Raw genomic sequence first — 27,064 nt, 5'->3', positions numbered from 1 at the left:
TTATCAAATCACTGCAGGATCGATAGTACAACTGTACATCAGTGGGAAAAGATTGCAATCCCTTTGAAGTTTAAATATACACTTTCCAAAACTTGACTACACTTTCCCTAGGCTATTGAACATGTAGAGGTAGGAAAAAGGTACAATAACTGTGTGTTAGATCTTTGATTAGAAAAGAGAACAGTCTTGTTGGAGCCATCTAACTTGTTTTAGGCAAAATGGGATGGATATTGGTCAGGAAAAAAGGTGTTGAAGTTGACGAGATAAAACATGTGGGTACTTACCAGGTGATGGCAACTGATCCAAATCTCTTGTTTTAGGCAAAATGCATTAGATGTTGGGTTAGATACAGATTGTTAAAGTAGACAAGATAAAAACACACAAGTACAGGAATCGATAACTTGATATACATGTGTTTGTTGGAGACTGTTCCATTATTTTACTTACAGGTAGATGTAACTATTATTTGGTTGTATTAGTGCATAGTATCTTTTTCTTTTTATACACATAAAATCCTCGATGTATGCAATGAAAGATATGTGTGCCTTAAAGTCTGTTGATAAATTACTTATTAAGTACAAGTATTAGACACATTATTATTTATCAACATTACGATTATCAGTTGTATTCCTTTGATAATTAGTGACTCACTTGTATTCCATTGCCAATTAGTTGTGATTGCCAATTAGTTATGAATATCGATTATATTACATTGCTAATTAGTTACGACTATCATGTGTATAACAGTGCCATTATAGTCATGACTGTTGGCCATCCTCTCTATTCTGGGTTTAACCTGTCTTCAAATTTTGTTATCCATATATTTGATTGAGCAAGCCTTGTTGTAAAAAAATGCAAAGGGGGGTAATTTGAATCCCTGAAAAGTATTTTTGATTGCTTTAAAAAGAAACTCCATGAATACCAGGTCATGCAAAAATCTAAAACTTTCTTGCTGTACCTGAAGAAGTTTTGAAAATGGCATTGGTAAGTCCTTGAGAGCCGTAAGCTCTTGTAAACATGACAACACTGCTGCTGTTGTCAGGGCAAAATACATTTAGCTGTCTCTTTTTGTCTTCCAGATGTAAGTGATGCCAAGAAATTTATCATGAACAAAGATGAAGAGAATGGTGTTAACTACTACAAGCTCCTAATGACAGAGGGAGAACAGATGCTGATTGGAGCAAGGAACAAGATTTTGAACATAAGCATGGTGACATTAAACGAGACCACCATGACGGTAAGTTGGAGTCTTTTTTTCTTGCTTGAACTGAAACAGAAATACACTGAAATATTTTATGAAAATATTACAGATAACATGAAACCTCTCAAAATGAAAAGCCCTTGAGACAAGCTAATGGTTGATGCCATGAAAACCTTTATCCAAAGATATTGTTTATACTTTTTTCTTTTAAGAAAAATGAGCTTTGATAACGTATTTCTTTTGGGTGGTGGTTGGGGTTGAATTCTTCAATATATTGATTCAGTTTTCTCATTTGTCTTCTAGAGAAGACTGGAATGGCCACCAAGATCACATGACACTGCCATTTGTGAACAGAAATCCCAGTCAAAGGTAAGAATGTTTTCCTTGTATCCATTTGGATTGCTTAAACACCTTACATTTGTAGAAACATTTTGTGATTTGGATTGCTTAAACACCTTACATTTGTAGAAACATTTTCTGTAACTAGTTGTTTAAAATAAATGGTTGTAATACATTTCCAATACACAATATAAATGTCAACAACAGTTTCTTTGAAGAATAATGGTTAAATTATTTTTGTATTTGTGCTGGGTATATTGGCAACTAGGGATAGGTACAAATCAAGAATATGGGAACATGCCAGGGATAGGTACAAAATCAAGAATATTGGAACAAGCCAGGGAAAGGTACAAAATCAAGAATATGGGAACATGCCAAGGATAGGTACAAAATCAAGAATATGGGAACATGCTAGGGATAGGTACAAAGTCAAGAATATGGGAACATGCTAGGGATAGGTACAAAATCAAGAATATGGGAACATGCTAGGGATAGGTACAAAATCAAGAATAGGGGAACATGCCAGGGATAGGTACAAAATCAAGAATATGGGAACATGTTAGGGATAGGTACAAAGTCAAGAATGTGGGAACATGCCATGTATTTTCTTAACTTCCTATTGTATGTGATTCATTGATATAGAAAATAGCTGTTTTTGATTTATTATATTTAATGGAAATATTTTTTTAAAATACAGTTTGTTAGAATTTCTCAAATTTCTGTTTTAACCATTACAGTTTAGAATGATTATTGGCTATCAGATTGACATGTAGTGTCAGTTTACATAAGTTTTATTATACTAATCTCGTCCTTCCCATCTCAGTATTCTTATAAAGAAACTTCACAAAAATGTATGGGGGGGAGACAAACATGGTCAAATTGCACTTGATATACATATACATTTATCATTATACTTAATTAATGGTGTTTCTGGATAATTGACTATCCAGTTTTTGGACCAGGGTTTGAGGTCAGAAGAAGATTGTATGTCTTCTGCCTGTGTTTATCTTACTTGAATAATGGCCTGCTAGAAATTATCTTAGACACCTCTAAATGGGAGTATCTTGACAGTGAAATATTATTGTTTTCAATGGAAAGAAGATTGTGGAATAAGGTGGGTAATTTAGTGTAACTCACATTGGGTGCCAGAGGAGAGATGCCATACAAATGTAATTAGCAGTGTTGCTTAACAAAAGAGGACCAGGAAGAAAATTTAGTTGAACATAATATTTAGAAATTTTATTAATATTTCTATATAAGCCATTCACAGGACATGATCCAGAATTCAGTAACAATTGCCTGTGACCAGACTTTGATACAATTTAAACCAAGAGATTCACATGTTATTTCTTATTACCTCTAAATGTCTCATTCATTTCAGGCCAGCAGGTATCAGTTTCATGGTTAACTTCAATCATATTCCAAAAAAATGGTCAGATTTTCTCAGGGGATTTGAGGTGTACAGCCTTGGCTTGATTAATAATGAATCACCTTCAAAATTGAGACCAGTGTTTTATCTCAGTATCAGTCTAATTTGGCAAGAAAAATAGACCTCTAAACCAGCCATCAATTCCGAAACTTCAGCCAGTCAGTACTTAATAATCCTTTCTTCAGTGTACAGTTGATTAACTTACTATATACATGGCACTCTAATAATGTGACTGATCCAGTGTATACAGTTACTGAAGAATAAATAATATAATTTTACAAGATGGCTACCAGAAGCATAAAGGTGTTCAAGATTGACTTTGATGGTGACATTTGATGATAATTCAGTCAACTAATGTATTAAAGGAACTAGCCAATAGAAAAAACAAAGTGAACTCAAATTACTACCGTGGATTCAAAAATATAAAACTGATCTTGTAAACCAGATGACTTGGTTAAGGCATTAGGAGTCAATACTAGTAGGTATTACCCAATTTAAAAAACAAAGATGTGGTTGTTAAGAATGGAAACTGTCCCTGCATTCATAAATATTTATTGAAATTTGAGTATTCTACAGGTTGAGGTTTGCCTTATTAGTAACTTTAGTGTGATTTTTTGCATTATAAAACAGTACAGTAAGAGAAGTTAGATTTAGGGGTTAAATTGATTATTCATAGGACTTGAACTGTACTTGGATATCCATCCTTTTTATTCTTCATTTAGTAATTTCACCAGCATGTGTTAAGAACAAATATGGGTGGTGGGTTGGTGGTGATAATACAGGATCATTGTCTGGAATTAGCATACAACACTGACAACAGTATACATGTCCTCTTTAAGGTGTTTCATTAGCAAATCAAAAACCCTAGGAATTATTATCAGGTAGCTTTCTCTGCTTTGTTAGAAAATATCCATTGTAGTTTGCTTGGCTCAAATTAATAAATTTTAGAACTTGTTTATTGTTATAGATATAATGTGATCAAGCAAGGAACAAAACTTATTAGTTGTTTCCTGTTTGTATAGAAAACTTATTGTTTCCTGTTTGTGTAGAAAAAAGGTTGATGGCTTTATCTGAAAAAGCAACTTTTGTCCTGTTGATCAGAAATACCAGGTAGTATGGTAATTTGCCATGCCCATCCTCAGTGTTGACCCAGATCTGCTGTCTCATGATACACTTGCAGAGCTGGGTTGTCTCTGTTTGCAGTGCATACATATTACACTTACATATATAGTCGTTTGTAAGGCAAATACTACTATAAATTGCACAGATCCAGATATGCCATTGCATGGAGTGCCAGCAGATATGGGTCTGTGCAGTTCAGTGAGAGTGGCCCATTTCCAGAAAGTTTATCTCCCCCCCCATGCCAATATATTATGCAGCAGATGAGGGTCTATCTTGTTTTGCAGTTGGACTCAACTTATAAGTAGGAATAGACAGTAGATACCATATTGCTCACTTATAAGTCAAGTCTGTCTGCAAACTGCACAGACCCAGAGCTACTGTCGCATAATGGCATAGCAGATCTGAATCTGTGTAGTCAGGAGTAACAAAGACTCTGGCCTGCAGGCGCACTCTTGCAGATCAGGATTTTCATTGTTTGCAGTTTGACTTGCCTTATAAGCGAGGAAAGACAGTATGTATAATTCTAATGACAATTTCTTAGTGGCTCAGGGTTTCGTTCATTGAAAGAGATAGACCCATACAATCAGCGATAATAGGATTTCCATCGGCTTGGATGCCCACTTAGTGTTAAATGAATTACAGTCACGACAGAGCTTTCCATGTCATTTCTAACACGCTAGACATTGCAAGCTCCAATCTAGACGGACAATCAATAAGGAACTTGTCTGGTAGGGGAAGAAATAATAGCCTTATGTTGAGGAAGCTTACACTAGTAATGAATACCCAGCCAACAGGCTGATGAGAGCATCTACCACACCATTTCTGTTAATTTTTGATAAGAATACTCTTCCCAGATATGCCCTGTCAATTTCCATCCCATCAGATTGATACAAAAGTAAGGCAAGCAGAAAACTGGAGAATCTCATCACATTCATTTGAATCAGTCTATCACTGTTTGCTGGAGCCATCATTAAATGAAGGGGTTGTTTTAATGTTGAAATATAGTACACCTTTGAACACAAAATGATCTAATCTGCAACTCTACAGGCATCTCAACAGGTAGGTTAGGACTTTTATGTGGGGAATGGTTGTTTAAAAAAAGGTTGATTCTGTACCTTCTGATTTCATAGCAGCTGTTCCCTCTACAGTTCTTTATGTACCTCCCACATACCCCTTACCCCCCATAAGATAAAAAAGCAAAACAATCCTATGCATAATCAAACTATATTAGTTTGAAATTGGGAATGCAAGAAAAAAATACAATATAATTATTTTATGGGAATGTTTTTTTTAACAAAAACCATGTTCGATTCACTTCAAAGAAGGTGCCCTTATTGTTTTAGAATAAGACAAATTGTTTGCTGACCCCAAGGGAAACCACAAAACAGTCCGGGCTTCCATATACCAAAGTCCCTTAGTCTAAATCAGGGGTGTCAAACTCAATCGCTCAGCGGGCCAAAACTCAAATCACACGTAAGGTTGCGGGCCGAACAGGATAAACATTCAATAAGCGGAAAATTAAACCTTTTTTAAACATTAATATAAATTAAAACAGAAAAAAGTTTTAATAATAAAAAATCATTGGCATACCCATTTTCGCTCTTGTGCCAATTGGTTAGAGCTGGATGTTTGGCAAGGCTGCTAATTAGGGAATTTGATTTGCACTTTATATCGCAGGGCCATTAAAAAACATTTTTGCCTAAAATTCTCTCTCGGGCCGGATATAATTGTACGCTGGGCCTGATGTGGCCTGCAGGCCTTGAGTTTGACACATGTGGTCTAAATGAACTACTGGATAATATGATGATTGTTCTGTATTTTTCTTAAAACAGTCCTACAATATATCATATATACTTGCATAGAAGATGGGCCCAACTGCAAACAACATAGACCCTAATCTGCCATTACATTGCGCTGGCAGATCACCTATTTTGTTTTTTCTACTAATTACTATTAGTAAACTGCAGAGAACCAGTTCTGTGCATTGTGGGATAGCATATCTGGGTCTGATGCAGTTTGCAGTTGGAATTGACTAAGAAGAGAGTATATATGGTACTACGCAAGGATTATGAATGGTGAAAGGACAGCATTGAAGCTAACAGCTTCATATTCCAAACCTGTCTTCGTATCTTTGCCTTCTTTGGGTAACTCAATTGATGCTCAGTTTCCAAATTCATTTTTTGGCGTTAACAGTATGATTTTGAAGTTTGTTGGACTACGAGTTTACAACCACACCATATTCATACTGCTATTCAAAGGAATTGTAGCAAAAGTTTTAATATTTTTCTTAAATACACCACTTGTTATTTGCAGGAACTATGTCAAAACTTTATCAGAGTTTTGGGAAAAGATAATGATCAGAAGTACTATGTGTGTGGAACCCATGCATTTGCACCCAGATGTCGAAAGTTTGAATACCAGGTAAGTCCTCCATTTTAAAAAGTCTTCAGTTAATATTTACTGTAAATTAAACACACTGTTATTGTGGCCAAGTGATACGAGCATCTGCCTCTGCAGGAGGTTGCTGGTTTCGACCGAGACCGAGTCTTACCAAAGATTTATTAAAATGGTACAGTAGCTGCCTCGCTTGACACTCAGCATTAAGATGTTAATGTTAGGACTGGTTGGCCTGGTGTCATAATGTGACTGGGTGGGACATGATGCTACATGTCTACAGCATGATGCCCCACTACTAGACATCACTATGAACTGCAGACATCATAGCGATATGACTAAAAAAATTGTTTGAGCTAAATTTAAAATCCAAAACACACATACACACACCAGAAATTAAACATGGTAAGTCTTTTAAATGATTTTCCATCATGAATATTTCCTTTTAGCTGACTGCTTCTATAGCCTAGTGGTTAGAGAGTCCGCCTCAGATGCGGGAGGTCATGGGTTTGATCTCCGGCTGAGTCATACCAGAGACTTAGAAAAATGGTACTAACAGCTGCCTTGCTTGGCGTTCAGCATTAAGAGGTTAGTGTTAGGACTGGTCAGCCTGGTGTCAGGATAATGTGACTGGGTGGGACATTGTGCTAGATGTCTGCGTCATGATGCCCCAGTGCTAGACATCACTTTAAACTGGCACATTGCAGACATTGTAGCGATATGACTGAAAAATTGTTGAAGCTACATTAAAAAAAAATCACATCACACATCCTTTTGGCTGACATTCATTGCCAGGTGACACTTGCAACCAAAATGGTTCTACCAAATCCATAAAATATGGAGGCAAAATGAGAATAGTCTTTTTTGAAAATGTGGTTTGAAAAAGTAATTTGAATTGGCCTTTCAAAATACAGGGTTGGTTTCTAGAACTGAACAAACTTATAAAAGACACAGAAAAGGGAAAAAAAGTGTACATCTAGTTTTTTTTATCTCAGCATGTGAGCTGAATTGAATCAGTCTATTACATTCATCAGCAAAAAGGTTCCAGCATCTCAGATAGAGGTCCACTTTTGTCCTTGTACGACTTCATTTTGAATTAATTAGACCTTTTTCAGCATTTTGTGCATATATATTGCTGTAATTAATAGTTCTGTTTCCTTGATATTTTACTGAGTACTATCCCAAAGAACATAATAACCAAACTATGCAATACAGTTTTGTCATTATTTTTTTATTTTCATAATTAAAAAATTATTTTTAACTGTTTGCATTGTAAGATCTAGAGAGATTAGGTAGACTTGCATGTTTATAGAGTTTTTTGTGTAGATAAAAGCACTCCCTCATTATGACTCTGTCCATGGCTGCCATGTAGTATACACTTCCTCATTTTAACACTGTCCATGGCAGCCTTGTAGTATATACTCATTGTAACACTGCCCATGGCAACCTTTTTAGTATATATTCTCTCTCTGTAACACTGTCCATGGCTGCCATGTAGTATACACTCCCTCATTTTAACACTGTCCATGGCAGCCTTGTAGTATATACTCATTGTAACACTGTCGATTGCAATCTTTTTTATATAAAATCTCTCTATGTAATACTGGCCATGGCAGCCATGTAGTACTATATACACTTCCTCATTGTAATACTGTCCATGGCACCATCTAGTATACACATCCTCATTGTAACATTATTCGTGGTAGCCATGTAGTATACACTCATTGTAACACTGCCAGTTGCATCCATGTAGTATATATTCTCTCATTGTAATGATTTTTGCAGCATCCATGTAGTATACCATCTTATAATGAAGTAATTCTGAATAATGAAATGGGATTCATGACAGTACCACCTTATGACTGAAATGGTGATATAATGAGTGCTCTGATAGAAAGAGAAAACTAGTTTTTACAGGTTTAATTGTGTAAACTTAGACTTAAGATTTGTATTTCCCATCAGAATACCCACAATTAGAAATATTGTGAGCCATGATTAGCTTTTTAAAAAAAATGCTTTTTAAAAATATTTCTGAAATACCAGTTTACTTCAAAAAATTTCAGAAATGTGTTCATAGCAATAATAAATGAGGTGAGAGAAATTGTCTGCAGTTTTCTCTCTGAATTTTAATTTGCATGAGATATCAGACTAATAAACAGTAATAGGTCATAGGTAACAGTTGTTTCAAAATACACTCTATTTTCAAAGCTAGATTCTTATGTAGCAAATATCATTCTATTTAACAGGTGGAAAAAGGTGAGTTTAAGTTGGACAAAGAAGAATCGGGAATCGGCAAGTGTCCATTTGATCCCCGTCACAACAGTACTGCTGTATATACTGGTGAGTTTGTTTCATTTTTGTCTTTTTGTAATATACATTTTTAGTACCCAATCTTACGCATTGTGCAGTTGCTAACAACATCTAATTTGGGAGGATCTGGTTGTTGTACAGAAGTATGAAATCAGTCAACTGCTGGTCACCTACAATTTTCAGGGTTTTATGCCCTTAAAAACAAGGGTAGATCAAGTATTGTAACATGAAAAACATGTAGAAGTTCCTGATAAGGAGATCTAATTACAAGCTGAATTTGCAGCTACTCTGTAAAGGCTGCATTGAGGAAATGGTTAAGTAATGCATGTCATGTCCATATTTTTTTAAAAATTTGCTTTTCGTATTTTGCACAAGACCGGCACATCGGTGATATAAAACTGGATACTGCCAGTCAAATTGTTGATTGTCAAGGTTAATATCCAGTTGTTAGATCGCATCTTAAAGCATCGATGACCATAATACCTGTGGTCTTATCATCTTTATTAAGCCCAGTAAACCAGTTGTATGCCACATTGTACACATCTCACTTGGGTCCCGAGAGTGTGTTAAAATCGCAGTTCACGGCTAGTGCACATAGGCATAAGGTTAGCTTTGGTAGTACCTAATATACAAATTTGAAGATTTTGTTAGAAAGCCGGGGTCTGTTGTGTTTATTCAGCCTAGTAATTGAATATAAACTGGTTCTATAGTATTTGTCAAACCATCTGGGCATATAATTTTGATACAAGGTAGATCAGATGAAATTTTTTTCAATGCAAGGTATCTGGAAAAAAACAAATTAGAAATCTGACCTTCAGCAGTTACTCCCTTACATTAATCATCTGGTTACACACTTGCACATGACACGTGAATCTGATACTACTGTTATTGTTCATTCGAATCATGCACAACATCAGATAACACGACATCAGATAACACGTTGTCATCAGCTTCCCATACCCCTTAAGGTAATATGCAACCCATGTCTAGAAACAGGACCAAGACTTTCATTTGGAAACTTCCAAGCTAATTGTCCATTCTCAGTTTATTACAATGTAATAACTGCCTAGGAAGTTAATCATTCTTATGAATTGAAAGAAGAAAATCAGTTCTACTCTTTTCTTTCTTTTCCTCAGGTTACATTTGATTAAAGATGATTTGGTTTGGTTTGATTCCTTGGTTTTAACTGCACTTTTAACAGTTTTGGCTTTACCGTGTTAATGATGTAGGAGTGAAGTGCCTTCCCCGGGAAAGGGGGACACAAGGCAGCTGACCAGGGCTGGGCTGGGTGGATATGAAACCCATAATCCATGGATCATGAGTCCTATGCGCTACGAACCTTCTGACTATTTTATGTACAACATCCAGGCCATATGGTCACAAAACTCTAGAACTTTATTGTATACTCCAGCTTGATTTAAAATGCTCATGGACACTGATACAAGGTCATGCTTTGTTTGCCTTCTCAATCTATGAATCAAATTGCAGCTTGAAAAAATAAATTTGGATGATGATGTTTCAAACAATACTCTTCCTAACATGAAATGCAGTGCTTTATCTGATAGGTTACTGAAAATAAGTGGACAGGTTACTATAAATAAATGGACAGGCAATTACAAACATCACCAGAATAAGAACCCTATCAATTCCAGACAGATCGCCTTTAATTACAGGTAGATCTCAGTTGTATTCAGATTGGTTAATCAATTTACATGCTACAGCTTCAAGTGCTAAAATCTTTTTGAGTCTGAGAAAGTTTATTTGTAGTTTGTTTCATGACAGTTTGACAAAGTCTGTATTAGTCCTGTTAGCAGTGTTAGAATTTGTGTATTCACCCTAATTGAGGTGTTTTGTGAATGTGGATCCAATGTCCACTAGAGGGGACAGTATGTATGTCTTAAGCATTTGTCTGCCAGTTTGATTGACAGCCCCCTTCCAGCTATACACCCCCAGACATGTGAATGAATTGCTCTCTTATGGGTCTTGGATTAGATGTGGACAAGCCTTTTACAAATTAGCATTATTCATCAGCACTAGTCTGACATGTAGACAATAAGGTCAGTATCTGTACCCGCTTGTAGGTCAAGCCAAACTGCAATCAGCAGATATTCAGCTCTGCCATAGCGTACTGCAGATCAGGGTCCATGTTGTTTGCTTTACAAAATGCACAGACCCAGTTCTGCAGTTGCATCATGAGTGGGCAGATCTGGGTCTCTGCAGTTTGCAGTTGGACTTGTAAATGATTATAAATGGCGCACACCTGCATTTTACTACTGGCAATGCGCTTTACAATACATCTTTAAAATTTGGTCTTTTATCTCAGAGGCATTCATTTTATAGCTGTTCCTTTGATGTCCAAAATATAGTATTGACAAGTAGGTTAAATTTATGTTGAAATGCTAAATATATTTTAGAAAATTGAGGTCACATTACCCAAGGGTCACCTCATTTGATTGGCAGGGTGCCATAAATGGTTCTGTCTTTACATATTTAGCCACATGCACCCTTCTTCAGAGATATATATCCCATCTAGTTTTAATAATTTCGTAATGTTTAAAAAATGCCTTGTCACTCAAAAATGTTTAGATTTGTAGAAATTTTAACATCCTTTTATTTGGTATGCAGAGTATTGTGGTGATCCAGAACTGATGTTAGAGGATTTAGTTCAGACCCTTTTTTAAATTAAAATGTTACACTAAAAAACAGCAAATATTTAGCCTTTTGAGGTAGAGCAAACTACCCTTTCTCAAAATTAAATCATCCTTTTAAAAAAATCATGGATCTAACCCTGATGAGTCACAGATTTTGTTGTATGAAATATTTGCATTATCCAGTGAGGAAGACTAGGGAATTGAATAAACAGAGTTTTCAATTTCAGTTGAATTTTAGTATGATGGATCAGTGTCCTTAAAAGATGCATCATTATGCTTGGGTCTCAGATGTTACCATAGGAATAGCATCAGTCTAGAGTTAATTCACTACAGCTAGCATCTACTGAGGCTAAAAGCAGTACCGGTAATCTTTATTGATTTTGTATCAGAGCTTTCTTAGAGAAATCATCTTACTTGTCAAAAAAATCTTTTAAGTTATTTTTAAGAAAATTGTGCTGTCAGTTTGTCAGTGGAAGAAAAAAATGAATTTGATCTGCATGACTAAGCCTAATTGATGGTGAAAATCATGATTGACTTATCCATACTGATTATGGCCAGTCTTCATGGAACACTTTGGCAGTGGAAGGGAGAGGCCATTTGTATTTATTATGGCCTGTGTTAGATATGAAGACAAGATATAAAAAGTACTACCACATTTTGTTTGGTTGTAACTGAATTAAAAAAAAGTTGTTTCTTTAAGTTAATGAAGATGATGGTTTTACAGTGTTAACATTCTGTAGATACCACTGTTATGGAAGAAGATATTTAGAGAAAATTTACAAGCATATTGGGCATTTTTTTGCTTGATGAAACTGGCAAACTGAAGACAATTTAGGAGCAAATATTTGCCATTAAGTCTCACTTATAAGTTGAGTCCATCTACTAGGTGCATAGACCCAGATCTGCCATCTCATAATGTGTTGGCAGATGTGGGTTTGTGTAGTTTGACAGGAGTAATCAGTAGAACAACCAGTATAGACCCTGATATGCAGGCCCGTTATTTGACTGCAGACTAGGGTCTTTAATTGTTTGCAGTTGTACTTATAAGCAAGTATATACAGTAGAAAAAAAATGTAAAGTTGCTGAGGAAATATGTCTGATTAAACAATGACAAACTGAAATTCAACAAATTTGCAGCACAGGAAGTTTGAAAAGACATGTTCATTGAAGCAAAACCATTCCAGCACAGGAAGTATGAAAAGATGTTCATTGAAGCAAAAATGGTTTTACTACATCAATCACCTGATGTTTTTATTTCCATCAATAATAGTCGATCCTATCATCATTCTAAATGTTGTTTATGTAAACAAAACTTCTACCAAATGATTGACTGCATTTCAGATCAGTATCACAGTGGCATATCACCTGGGCATAGTAAATAGCCTTTAGCTTCAGAAAGGTTATGAACTTGTCCTTGGACATGAGAAAGTTTACATGTTCAAAGGGGGTGGGGGGAGAGCACAGCAGATGTTCAGAAGTTCAAACATTGAGTTAGCTCATATGTATATGATAATACTGTAAATCTATGTGTATTAAAACATCATGAAAAATAAAGTTTTATATAAAATAAGCAGCCCTGTCTCCAGTCTTCAAATAAAACTGACACCACAAAAATTGAACATACTGTCAATATCACATGCAATATTTTGGGTGCTTTTTAATGGAGGGAGCTTTGCAGCTGTGTAGAACAAGCAATATTGTATGAATTCTGAACTTCGGTCTTTTTACCTTTTGTAATGGAAATCAGATTGAGGGCTTTGTACTCACGATATGTTGTAACCATTTTGGGTTTGAGGATATTGTACATACATGCTTACGAGTCAAATCGAACTGTGCATAATATGTTGGCAGAGCTTGAGCTGTGCAGCTTTGTTAGGAATAATATAGACTGATCTGCTCCTGCATTATGTGATGGTAGATCAGGGTCTGTGTTCTTTACAGTTGGATTTAACTGATATGAGTATACTGTATATCGCATTTTCAGTGACTTAAATTCTCACTCTGATAAAGATAACATTGGATAATTTAGATAATTTTGGGGAACACAGCCACTTCTAGACAGGGCTGTTCAAAACAGACTCGTATCATTTACATATTCCATCACAATTCATCTCTGCAAGCAAAGGGAAGTCGAACAAACTCTGTGCCCTCCGTTATGTTGTAAGAGGCAACTGATGCAGTAGTTAGCGTGTTAAACTAAAAGCCAAATGAGTGTGAACTAAACTCCTACCATTGGATCAGCACAGATCAGCTATCATAGCAAGTCCTTGGGCAAGCACTTTACTGCAGTTGTCTTGGTAATAAACCACATACCTGAAGCTGTTTGATAAAACACCAAACCAAACCATTGTCTTTGTTGGTTCACTGAGCCATGAAAGTCATAGTACAAATAAAAGAAAATAAGACTCATGCATTATCCCTTCCTTTATAATAGGTATTGAAACACTGATAATCTTTTAATTGACATAGTCTTTAGTACTCTTTAACTTTAATGTTGTTGTCAAACTTTAGTACCATATTTACTTGCTTAAATGTAAAGTCCAACTGCAAAAAAATATTGATCCTCATCTGCCATAGCATAATGCGCCAGCAGATCAGATCTACATTGTTTGTTCTACTGTTTACTGTTCTTTAATAATACCATGAAGATTGGTGCCTAAAGAAAATACGAAGTTATAGTTACCATATGTACTTGCTTGTAAGTAAAGTCCTACTACAAACAACATAGACCCTAATCTGCCATTGCATAGTGTACAAGCAGCTCAGGGTCTGTGTTGTTTGTTCTACTAATTGCTTCTAACAAACTGCATAGACCTAGAGTGCGAGAGCAAATAAAGTCTCTGCAGTTTGCAGTTGGACTTGCTTGTATAAATGGTAGTAATCCAAAGGATAATTGGTTCAGTATGTAAGATTTAAACACAAATGGTCATCTCCTTCCTGAAGTTAAAACGGTGTTAATTTGTCAATTTCAGATGGAAAGCTATATGCAGGCACAGTATCTGATTTCCAGGCCATGCTTTCTCTAATCATGGAGGGAACACAATCTCCCAGAAGAACAGTAGAGCATGATTCAAATTGGCTGAATAGTAAGCCTGACCCCCCTTGCTCGCGCACTCTCTCTCTCTCCCTCCCTCCCTCCCTCCGAGATGCAAATGCGTGGATCCTATGCAGATATAATTACCTTGCAACTTTTGTCAGTTGTATTGAAAAGAGCCATTTGATTTCATAGTGTCTGAAGACGTGAAGGTCTCTGTCTGTCTGATAGCATTTTATAGCAAATCAAGCAGGTGGTCGTATTCATTCTTCTTATAAAAAAAAGAGTTTACTTTTTAAAAGAGGTAAGGTCTTTTTTCATGTAAGACAGGATAGAAAGTTACATTAAGCTTTAAAAAAAACTTGTGTTCTGTTTTAATGTAATGGTAAATGCATTCATTGAGAATACCTCTTTGCATTTAGAAAATGATTATTATGTAATATTGGAACATCAAAATGGTTATCAGATGATATCTCAGTATGAATTATACAAATGCATTCAATAATATTGCTTTTCAGTCATTCATCATTTGAACATTTACATAAAGCCATTAAGGTGTTGATATGCTGTGCCTGCTGTTAAATAGACAAGAAGTATGTTAATTAGTAACTCGGAGATTAATTGCTGATATGCTGTACCCAGTGTTAAATAGACAAGAAGTATGTTTATCACTTACTCAAAGATTAATTCAGTCTTTCTTATTATACCTGTCCTGCAATAAGACACTTAGTGCAAACTGGGACATCAAATCCAGACTTGCAGCTGTCAGTTATATTTATTGCAACAAGTTTCAGACATGTTTACAGCCATAAATAGGTCAGGCATAACTACACACTGGTTTGCCATGTGCATCTGTTTTTAATTATTTCTATAATTATGAAAGTAAATATATATTAGAGACTAGATGCGAACTTTATAAACCCTCTGTGTTCAAATTTGTACTTTCAGTGCCAAATTTTGTCAGTTCATTTGATATTGATGACAAAATCTACTTTTTCTTCCGTGAAATGGCAGTAGAAAACATAAATTGTGGGAAGGTAAGAGGATGTGTTTTGTTGTGCTTGTCGATAGTTTTTTGAAGAATATTGAATGTAGACTGACAGCATGGCCGGATATAAATTATTGTGAAGTGTACCTGTAATTTTGTAATAAATTCCAAGTCCTCTTGTTGAAAATTATCTGCTAGGGTCAAAAGAAGCATCTCAGATTTCAGTGTGCAACCCTATTGCCAGACATTAAAATTGGCACATTAAGGTAGCTTGAACTTGCCGTATGTGTGTGTTGTTGTTGTAGAGTTTAACACCAATTTTCAGCACACGATAGGCTATACATGGTGGCCAGTATTAATGGTAGAGGAAGAACCTGGGAAATCCCCGGAAAGAACCACTGACCCTCGAGAAGCTACTGGCAAGCTTTCTCACATACCCACGTTAGCCGGATCTGAGACTCGAACACACGCAGACAGAGGTGAGATGGCAGTGATCTGTAACGAAGAGTGCTTTAGACCAATCGGGCCACCCCAATGTGTGTGTGTGTGTGTGTGTGTGTGTGTGTGTGTGAAATTCATAACGTGAGTATGGTAGAAATAATTCACAATCATGTTTAACATATTTTACACACAACGTAATCTGTTGTGGCTGTGTTTTCATTTATTTGATCAGTATTTTGTTTAAGCTTTGTTTATTTAATGTCATCTGCATGGCAACTTTGAACAGTTTATACTAAATATGTTGACTCTAAATTGGGGTGGGAGTTAGAAGGCATTTTTTCTTCATAAAATTAAAAGTTATTTCTTTATTTAAGTCATCGTGTCTCCAAAATATTTTAAAATGTTATTGAAAACTTCTGCAACTGGCCTTAAAGCAGCCATCGCGTTCACTTGCATTTACCAAAATTGGGGACTAGTGCTGAGATGGCAGAGATGCCGAGTGATCATGTATTGTTGGCAGTTTCCAGACCATGAAAAAGAACATTTGTTTAATATGTTTATAAAACTCCAGCTTCCTTCTATCCTTCAGGCCACCTTTTCTCGTGTAGCAAGAATATGTAAAAATGACCAAGGAGGGAAAACAGCCATGATGGGAACTTGGACATCCTTTTTCAAAGCCCGGCTGAACTGTTCCATACCTGGCGAATTTCCTTTCTACTTCGATGAACTCAGTAAGGTCTACTAAAGTTTAAATAGTTTTATGTTCTTAGGATTATAAGCATATCACAGTTAGTTCCACTTATAACATTTGCAAATGAAATGAAAAAGACTCATCATTAATAATAATAATAATAATAATGCTTTATTTATAGAGGGTGACTCATTAGTCAAGGAATATTCCCCCTTGAAGCCCTCTTAAGAAGAGTATAACAATGCACATTATATGAAGATAGCAATAATTACTGTTTATTTTAACATGATTAGTATTAAAATCCCTAGATACACTTTACAGTGAGAAAATCAAGACCGCATGAATTACCTTTAAGGCCAAACAAAATGTTTCCGGTTGGCCTACCATTCCTGTTTTTCATTGCTAACCCTAGCACATTTTCCCCCATGGTGTAAAAGAAAAATATTTTAAAAATAATCACACCTGCCTACCCTGATTTTAAGACGTGAGCAACTGGAAATGTACATATTATTTTTGTGTGTGGCCTAATCATCTTTAGAATGTGATAACATTATAGAACAAGTGTGTGCTAAATTGGCATTAATAAATGTGACACTAAATTAGGGAATTTTTTTACCTTAATTTTGGAAGCTGACTTGAATACTATATTTTTATTCTTTTCCTGCAGAGGCTACATCTGAATTGTCACAAGGAAATTATAGGTCGACAGCCAAGAGTGATGACAGAACTCAAATGTTTTATGGTGTTTTTAACACTCCAGACAATAGCATTAGAGGATCTGCCATTTGTGCTTACCGCTATTCAGATATTGTTAATGTATTCAGTGGGAAGTTCAAAGGCCAGGACTCTGTTGCCCATAACTGGCTTCCTGTTCCAGAATCAAAGACACCCACCCCACATCCACAGGCATGTGTCAATAACAGTCAAGAAATTGAAGTAAATACTCTAACATTCATTAAATCTCATCCTTTAATGGACGCTGCGGTACAGCCTGCAGGTGGAGGACCAGTTCTTATTCATACAAGCTTTAGGTAAGTTAATTTTTAAAACTTTTGTTTTACCTAGGTAGGCATAAAGTTTCCATAGATGAAGTAACTGACATCACAAAAATACTTTGTGGTGAGAAATCTGCTGTTTAAATTGAGTATTTTATGTATGTAGTAAATTGGCATGTATCAACCATAGATGTAAAATAATTCATGTGATTTTTCTTACCTGATCTTGCACTTGTTTTGAATTGTAAACTACTATGTACAAGTATAATAGTGGATAGTTTTGATGGTAATTACCTTGCTTTTAGTGGAGAATAAGTTTTTAAAAAAATTTATTTTTGTAAAGTTGTAAAAATGTCGTGAATAAGCCATGGAAACCAGCTCTATTAAATATTCCATGTACAAGGTAATTCGGTGAAATTCAGTTTCATCAAAATTCCATCAAAGACTAATGATTTTATTCACAGAGATTGGAGAACAAAGGAAAGACTAATCTCCATAAGGCATTACTATTATGTACTAGCTGTTAGTTTGAATTGGGTTCTTTGTTAATTCCAATTGTAATGATTGGTCTATATGGCAGCATTGAAGCTTCCCAGTTAGACTGCCACTATGACCAATTTACAAATCCACATCAGTTTTATAAGAAATCTTTATTCACCTATTAACCAACTCGAGTGAAAAGTGAAATACACCTGTACAGGTGATCCAATCATTATATGGAGCATGGTCAAGTTTAACTTGATAATATCATTCTGGGCCAGTTAATGTTGCATTTATCAGATATTAAAAGCACATTTCATGATTAGCAGAATAAAGTGTACTCATCACATCAATATAGCTTCCTTCATTTCCAAGGTTTTACAGCCTTGCTGATCATTACATATGTAGCTGTTAATTATCTGAATGCTCATGAAGGCTTCTGCTGATTATAGGGCTATTTTTCTATATTTTAAGTTGCCTCTTGAAGGCTTCTGCTGATTATAGGGCTATTTTTCTATATTTTAAGTTGCCTCTTGAAGGCTTCTACTGATTATAGGGCTATATTTTCTGCATATTGTCTTGTGTAGGCTTATACTGATTAAAGGACTATCTTTTCATCATTTTAAACTGACATTGTGACAATTCACTGTTCTATCAAGGTTTTATAAAATAGGCTTTTATTATCATGAAGGGAAAGGAAATCAGTTGCAGAATTGCTCCAACTACATCTATGATCTTGGTGGTCTCATTAGAATATGGTCATGGGTCAGACATTGGTACCAATCAGTCAAGTTTTTATTCTTTATAAATCAACTGTTCCTAATTGACAATTTAATTTACCATGTACATTTGCTTTTAAGTAGAGCAAAACTGCAAATAACAAAGATCCTGAGTTGGCATGCATAATGCAGCTCCAGATTTGGGTCTGTGTTGTTTGTTTTCCTGATTGCTTCTAACAAACTGCACAGACCCAGATTTGCCATAGTCTAATGTGCCAGTAGATATGGGGGCTTTGCAGTGTGCAATGGGGCTTGTGTTATAAACAAGTACAGATGGTACTACTTTCATTCCTACCTTAAAATTGGATTTCTTAATAGGCATGCACAGAGGAACAAATACACATTGCTGAAGAGTGGTGTGCCTGATGTCAATTTTACAGCTGACTTGATAGCTTGGCCTTTTGTTTTAATCTATTCTATTCAAGGCCTGCAGGAAAATAAATGTGTTGGCAGCGCTTGCCAGACATGGCAGTTGATCAGATGGATTGAAGTGTCAGCTTTTATTGTGTTGGGGATTTCTTGGCCATGAATATGGTTCCCTCTGCAGTGGATTAGACAGATGCTGCTGAGGGAGGATATTTCCAATTAACAAAATGTTACCTCAGTTGACTCCTATTTTGACATCAGTTTTATACAGAGAAAAATACAGCATTCAATGGTTTATTTTTTTGGGTGTGTTGAGGAACAGTATATTGTTGTCAGTATTTTAATAGTATTTATGTAGAGTAGAAGTATTGTTCTGGAAAGAAATAATTGAATGCCCAAAGAAAATTGGTTGATCAAGAATTATTTTCTTCATTTCTTTGGCTGTGGAAATGAATGCCATTTGACATGACTCCTGAAACTGTAAGGTGAATGCAGACATTGGATTTTCAAAGATAGCTACAAAACATATTCATTTAAAAGTCGTCAGCAGCAAAGCATCATCTGCCATCACATAATGCATAAGCTTATCAGGGTCAGTGTTGTTTGTTCTACTGACTACTCTTAGCAAACTGCACAGACCCATATCACAGGCACGTATATACAGACATTTTCACAGTACTATTGCAGTACATTCATTATAATACTATCCATGGAGCCATGAAGTATACCACTTTATAGTGAAACCCCTTTTTATTGAAGAACATTAGACATAGTTTTACTGTTTTATAATAAAATGGGATATGCGACCATCCTGCCTTTTAAGATGAAATGTTTTAGGGCGTAGAAATGAGGATTGCTATACTGGTCATACTATTTACCAGAGGTTGGAGGTTTCATATGATATTGTTAATTTCAGCCATAATCTGCAGTGAATATTTCCATTTTTTTTTTCATTGTACTAGTTTGGACATGTGAGCTTAGCCTTTCAATGGGTTGCAGATTATTTTGATCTTGATTGAATTTGAGCCTAAGTAGGAATTGATATCCAAAGTAAAGGCTGTGGTATGTCTGGTACTAGACATTACCATGTAACAGGGATTTGTTAAGGGATTCTCAATTAGCATCTGAGACACATGGTGTGCCCTCATTCCTTGTGGATAGATTTGATTATCCCTCATGCTAGTGCCATAAACTTAGGCATAACCTTGCCAATGCCCTGGAATGGTCCCAGAATGTAGCTCTGTAGAACTGGGGAAATCAGATCCCACCAGATCCATTGCACCAATTGCCTGAAAATTGGATGTAAATACAAAACTGACAGTAGTAATTTTTCTCTTTGTAATGGTAAAAATGATGATTGAAAGATTTCATTACCTAATTGGCTGAAGACGGATGTAAAGCTTTTTTAATTCTTTAATCTGATCTTCATGATTAGTTTTCATTCTTTTTTTGTTAAATTATAAAATATCTGGCACATTAAGCACTAGCAGGGACCATTCCCTAACAAGCTTGCAGAGTTTAGTTCTAGTTCCAACTGACCATTCCCTTACAAGCTTGCAGGGTTTAGTTCTAATTCCAGTTGATCATTCCCTTAGAAGATAGCAGGGCTTAGTTCTAGTTCCAGCTGACCATTCCTTTAGAAGATAGCAGGGTTTAGTTCTAGTTCCAGCTGACCATTCCCTTAAAAGATAGCACGGTTTAGTTCTAGTTCCAGCTGACCATTCACTTAGAAGATAGCAGGGTTTAGTTCTAGTTCCAGTTGACCATTCACTTAGAAGATAGCAGGGTTTAGTTCTAGTTCCCGCTGACCATTCCTTTACAAGCTAGCAAATGTATCAAGGGCTACCAGTACTTCAGAGGCAAACTTGTTTGAAACAGTTGCCCTGCAAATGCCTCATAAATTTATATTTATCACAACTGAAATTAAACATGGACAATATGCTCCATATTTAACGCCTGATTAAAATAATCACTAAACATTATTAAAGTGGCTGTTAACAGAAGCCATCTTGAATGCATCTGGACAATTGTATGGAAAATAATATGACGAACAAATAAAGAGGATGTGACGATATTTGTAAAGATGGATATCCTTTTCATTAGAGCCAATCATTTTTGGGAGGATTTGTTGATTTTTGAAGTTAGTAAATTAATAAGTGCAGTCTAAAACATTATCTACAGGTAATATATTTAAATCACTGGTCTCTTTATAACAAAAGTTGTTTATAATAAACAAATTTTGTTGGTCTCATTAAATATATTACAGTAAATAGATTTCTTTCGTCTTGTTAGATTTGTTACAATAAACAAATTTCATTTGTTCCTTTAGAGTTGTTATTATAAACAAAATTTCATTTATCACAGTGGATTTTTGTTTTACAATAACATTTTTTTTATTGGTTTCATTAAATCTGTTATAAAATGACTCCAATGCATAGTGTTTAAATTTTTGATTCCCTAGAGTCAGAATGGTAATCAAAAGGTCACAAATTTGACTTGAAAGACAAACTTATTTAATTTTGTGAGACACACAGAATTTATTTATTTTATCTGTTATTTGGACTTATTAAATTTTGTGACACATGCAGAATTTATTTATTTTATCTGTTATTTGGACTTGTGTTGCAGTGCCAGATTCTCTGCTATTACTGTGGATTGGCAAGTCATTGCTGCAGACAACCGATTTTATGATATTATGTATGTTGGGACCGGTATGTATACATTTTATCTATAAGGATTTCAAAATATGTATTGAAACTGAGGACTGTATGGTTAACTAATAACGTCATTGAGTAACACATTTTTCTAGGGCACTAAAATATAGTTTCAGCACTTTTCCACTTAACAAACCACAAAGAACGTCTTAAAGAAAATTTATTAATTTTAAAATTTAACCATTATTTGAACATCAGTCTTTTGAGATTTTTATGGAGAACGTCAGCTGCCTTTGACTTCTTGAATTTGACATGGTATTTCTAAAATTTACTTGATATGGTGTTGACATCTAGAATTGACATGATTTTTGTTTTGACTTTAGATGATGGTCGTGTCCTGAAGGCGATTAATAAGGGCCAAGGATCAACAGTTGAGAGTGTTATCATTGAAGATATTCAAGTGATGGCAAAAAATGAACCAATCATCAGCCTTAAAATCTACAAAGGTCACACAGAAAAGCTTATTGTTATGTCACAGGAAAATATTGTGTCTATTCCACTTCATCGATGCAATCAACAGAAAACTTGTAGGTTAGTAACCTTAAAATCTTACCATTTAACTGATATTGCTATGTTCAGTATAAACATTTCAGGTTATTTTCAAGCTTGTACCTCAGTGTAACATCCGTAAGTTTGGATCAGTCATTGACATCAAGTTAGATGTCAAGAACTAATAAGTTAAATGTACTTATGCAGAAAGATTTTTATAAATTACAACAAGACATTAAGAACACTGAAAGAGGGAGGTGGACATGAATTAGTTAAATTTCAAACAGATTAGAGCATACAAATGTCTTGTCAACACATATTTTTGATTTATTATGTGTTTTCTCACCTAGCAACTGTTTTAGTTTAATGTAGTGGGTTGTCCCCCCAACCAAAAAAAAAATAAACTAAAAAGTTAATGAAACGGAAAATATTAAATTTTCCATAATTTCAGTAGATTGCAACAATTTTAAATATGTCATTCTTTTTTAAATATAAATTAGCATCTTACGATGGTAAACTGTGATAATTTGGAATACTTGTCATCCAGTTTAGCAATAAATCGACTCTGATTTTCAAGGAAGAAATACTTTTATGTAACTGCGCATCATTTAGATCCCTATCATTTTTTTACTATCTGAAGCAATATTTTATTTCATATATTTAATATATTCCACAATCCTGAGGTTTTATCTTCACTAGGAATGTCATTCTGCTTTGTTCACAAGATAAAATTATTATCTTTTTGTACTAAAAAGTCTAATGTCAACGTTTATATGACTTATTTTCTGTGATAAAAGTTTGATGGTCTTGTCAGCAGTGTGGTTATAATTAAGGCTATGAGATTTACAAACTTTTCAGAAGTCATCTGTCTGTTGTGTGTGTTCATCAGCTTGTGAAAGATAAAGCTTGATAATTTAAATAACTTTCCTACATGGGATGTGTCAGGCCTGCTTTGTAAGTCAATTTAAATCCAACTGCAAAAAACACACCCTCACATAATGCACTAGCAGATCAGGGTCTGTATTGTTGCTACAGACTGTTCCAAATAAGCTCCATGGACCCAGATCTGTTGGCACATTACTCATTGGTAGGTCTGATTCTGTGCTATTTCCAGTTGGACCCAGCATGCATGTGAATTTATATGGTATATAAAGAAACAAAATATTTGACATTAATGCAGAATGATGAGTAATTTTGTGACAAGGCAGATTTCCAATTTCCCCAAATCTTTAGCAAAGTATTTCCTAGAATATGAATTCAGTAAGCTCTGTAGGTGACATTTTAACATAATTTTAAAGACATTTGATACTCAAGATTCAAACATCATTACTTCCTTACCCTTTGAAGAATAATTTTTCCCATTATTCTTCTGTACTAGTAAGGTAGAATTTTTCTTGATAAGCCTTGCTTAAGAATTGTGATGATCTTGATAATCTGTACTTCAGTATTCCGATCTTCTTGAGAATCCATGCTTAAGTATTCCAGTGATGTTTTTTGTTAATCTGTACTCTAGTATTCTGATGGTATTCTTGATAATCTGTACTTTAGTTTTCTGATGATATTCTTGATAATCTCTACTTAGTATTCTGATGATCATCTTGATAATCTGTACATTAGTATTCCATTGATCTTCTTGATAATCTACTTTAGTATTCTGATGATCTTCTTGATAATCTGTACATTAGTATTCCAGTGATATTCTTGATAATCTGTACATTAGTATTCCATTGATCTTCTTGATAATATGTACTTTAGTATTTCGATGATCTCGATATGTACTTTAGTATTCCAATGATCTTCTTGATAATCTACTTTAGTATTCTGATGATCTTCTTGATAATATGTACTTTAGTATTTCGATGATCTTCTTGATAATCTGTACATTAGTATTCCATTGATCTTCTTGATAATATGTACTTTAGTATTCCAATGATCTTCTTGATAATCTGTACATTAGTATTCCATTGATCTTCTTGATAATATGTACTTTAGTATTTCGATAATCTTCTTGATAATCTATATTTCATTACTCCGATGATATTCTTGAGAATCCATGTTTAAGTATTCCAGTGATATTCTTGATAATCTGTACTTTAGTGTTCCGATGATCTTCTTGATAATATGTACTTTAGTATTCTGATAATCTTCTTGATAATCTGTATTCAAGTATTCTGATGATGTTCTTGATAATCTGTACTTTAGTATTCCGATGATATTCTTGATAATCTGTACTCTAGTATTCTGATGATCTTCTTGATAATCTGTACTCAAGTATTCCGATGATGATCTTGATAATTTGTACTTTAGTATTCCGATGATCTTCTTGATAATCTGTACTTTAGTATTCTGATGATCTACTTGATAATCTGTACTCTAGTATTCTGATCATATTCTTGATAATCCATGCTTAAGTATTCCAATGATAATCTTGATAATCCATGCTTAAGTATTCCAATGATATTTTAATAATCTGTACTTAATTACTCTGATCATATTCTTGGTTTAAAGAACTTAAGATGTTTTAAATGGAAGTTAGTCCTTCAACAAGCTACAGTGGAGATATCCAATTCAACTTTGAATGCAGTTCTGAATTTTAGCTTAAATTTAAGAAAAATCATAATTGAGCTTTTCTTTTCATTTTCTAGTGATTGTGTCAAGTTACAGGATCCACAGTGTGCTTGGTCTGACGGAATGTGTATGGCAAGACCAAAAGGGTATGTACAAATCAGTTTTACATGTTATTATTTTGATCTTTTTAAAGCCTCAGCAGTATTAAGTGTGAATTCATTATTTTTCATAGTATTGAAACCTTTCCTGACTGGTTTTGACCTTTCTTAGTGTAGCTGAGGGGTGCTCACTGTCAGTATAGCCAACTTGTATACAGTCCAAAACAAATATTTTAAATATGCCCAATAATTTAAAACTGGGACACTTTTACTTGATTTAATAACCTTACACATTGAAATATTAATTGAGAAGTTTTTTGGAGCTAATCAATACTTGCATGTTTATCTTTATTTTCTTTAAAAGTGTGTTCATCAATACAAATCTGTTCTAATGAGTGCAATGTTTCTTTACAGAATACACAACATTTTGCATGGAACACCTGAAGTTTGCCCTGATTCTGGCAGAGCAGGTATGATGCACCTCAAAAATCTCTACTTAATACACAACATTTTGCATGAGGTATGATGCACCTCAAAAATCTCTACTTAATACACAACATTTTGCATGAGGTATGATGCACCTCAAAAATCTCTACTTAATACACAACATTTTGCATGGAACACCTGAAATTTGCCCTGATTCTGGCAGAGCAGGTATGATGCACCTCAAAAACCATATCTTGATTTTTTTCATCTTCAGGACAAAATGTTTTATTTCTTGCATTTTCAAATACGTTTTTATACTATTTAATAGACTGTAAGGTTTGAAAAGCTGATGAACTTTGATTTAATAAATTTCCTCTCATAACATGAAACATCAAAATGACTGAAAATTTTGAAAATTGTATTATTGTCGACAAGCAAATTCTTTTTATATCAAATCATATTACACCTACATGCTTGCCATGAATGAATTCCTTGTGAACATGTTTTGTATATATTATGAATACTATATACCTGGCTTTTTATATCTGTGTATATCGTATGGACTTTCCTATAAATATCCTTTTGTATAATATGGATTGGTACCTATCTTTCAATACTATTCTGATTTCTAACTGTTATATTGCTACAAAGTAGGCCAAACAATTGCCACATTTGTACTATGTAGTGGATGGCTCTTGCAATAATACTCAGAATAAATCGGGGTTTCATTTTGTATAAGGTGGAATTTTTTAAATATATTCATTTAGTTCAGTGACCTGAATTTATTATACAATTTATATTTATAATAGCAATGATTTTTTGATGTTAATAGTTGGGCATGTGCATCTACATCTGAAGATCTGAAGATGTATTTCTTACATTTGAGGATGTATAGAAAATTGTATACATGTGTTCCTCTACAATTCTTACAACTGTCTACACTCACTTATAAGTCGAGTCACACTGCAAACAATAAAGATCCTGATCTGACATCGCATAATGCACCTACAGATCAGGGTCTATGTAATTTGTTCTACTAAATACTCATAACAAACTGCACAGACCCAGATCTGCCAGTGCATTATGTAATGACAGATCTGGGTCTGTGCAGTTTGCAGTTGGACTAGACTTATAAGTGAGTATATATGGTATCTATTTTTATACCTTCAGTTATTTTTATTTTGTATTCTAATTATGTATTGTGCATTTTGTCAGAAGGTACTTCTAAACGTACCACTACTTCAACCCCAGTGCCACCACCTGCTAGTGTGCCCAAGAGTTGTAAGCCATGCATCTGTCCATCGAAAGCAAATCTGTCTGAGACGGAGGATGGTTAGTCAAAGCATTCTACTTGTGATCCAGATAAATTTTTAAAAATCAATAATTAATTCACTACTATAGTTATTCAGTTAATGAATCAATATATCCAGTAATTAAACAAGTCACACCTACTTGAAAAAGAAAGCTATTCTTTGAAAACAATATCGGTTCAGAAGATAATTACCATAGTTGATGTAAAATAAATGTGATGATTAAAATTTTACATGGA

General features: G+C 34.6%; 1 protein-coding gene across 5 annotated transcripts in view; it reads left to right on the top strand.

Annotated features, from left to right (window-relative positions):
* The window catches only part of LOC149800909 (semaphorin-1A-like), a 165,670-nt gene that overhangs the window by 126,458 nt on the left and 12,148 nt on the right, over positions 1-27,064 (top strand). For 3 of the 5 annotated variants that reach the window (XM_089954967.1, XM_089954969.1, XM_089954966.1), the window contains 13 exons: positions 1,080-1,237; positions 1,505-1,570; positions 6,405-6,512; positions 8,732-8,825; positions 14,419-14,532; positions 15,429-15,517; positions 16,499-16,640; positions 17,268-17,631; positions 21,849-21,931; positions 22,258-22,465; positions 25,069-25,137; positions 25,504-25,559; positions 26,731-26,847. In XM_089954967.1, coding sequence (XP_089811093.1) covers positions 1,080-1,237; positions 1,505-1,570; positions 6,405-6,512; positions 8,732-8,825; positions 14,419-14,532; positions 15,429-15,517; positions 16,499-16,640; positions 17,268-17,631; positions 21,849-21,931; positions 22,258-22,465; positions 25,069-25,137; positions 25,504-25,559; positions 26,731-26,847 — 1,668 coding nt within the window. The remainder of the gene's footprint in view (positions 1-1,079; positions 1,238-1,504; positions 1,571-6,404; positions 6,513-8,731; positions 8,826-14,418; positions 14,533-15,428; positions 15,518-16,498; positions 16,641-17,267; positions 17,632-21,848; positions 21,932-22,257; positions 22,466-25,068; positions 25,138-25,503; positions 25,560-26,730; positions 26,848-27,064) is intronic. The other 2 variants (XM_089954970.1, XM_089954971.1) reach the window with 2 other exon arrangements.

Source organism: Sinohyriopsis cumingii, chromosome 4 (assembly GCF_028554795.1).
Source record: "Sinohyriopsis cumingii isolate HCF-2022 chromosome 4, ASM2855479v2, whole genome shotgun sequence".
Taxonomy (NCBI): domain Eukaryota; kingdom Metazoa; phylum Mollusca; class Bivalvia; order Unionida; family Unionidae; genus Sinohyriopsis; species Sinohyriopsis cumingii.
The sequence above is the reverse complement of the archived record's forward strand: the minus strand, read 5'-3'. Positions and strand labels throughout refer to the sequence as shown.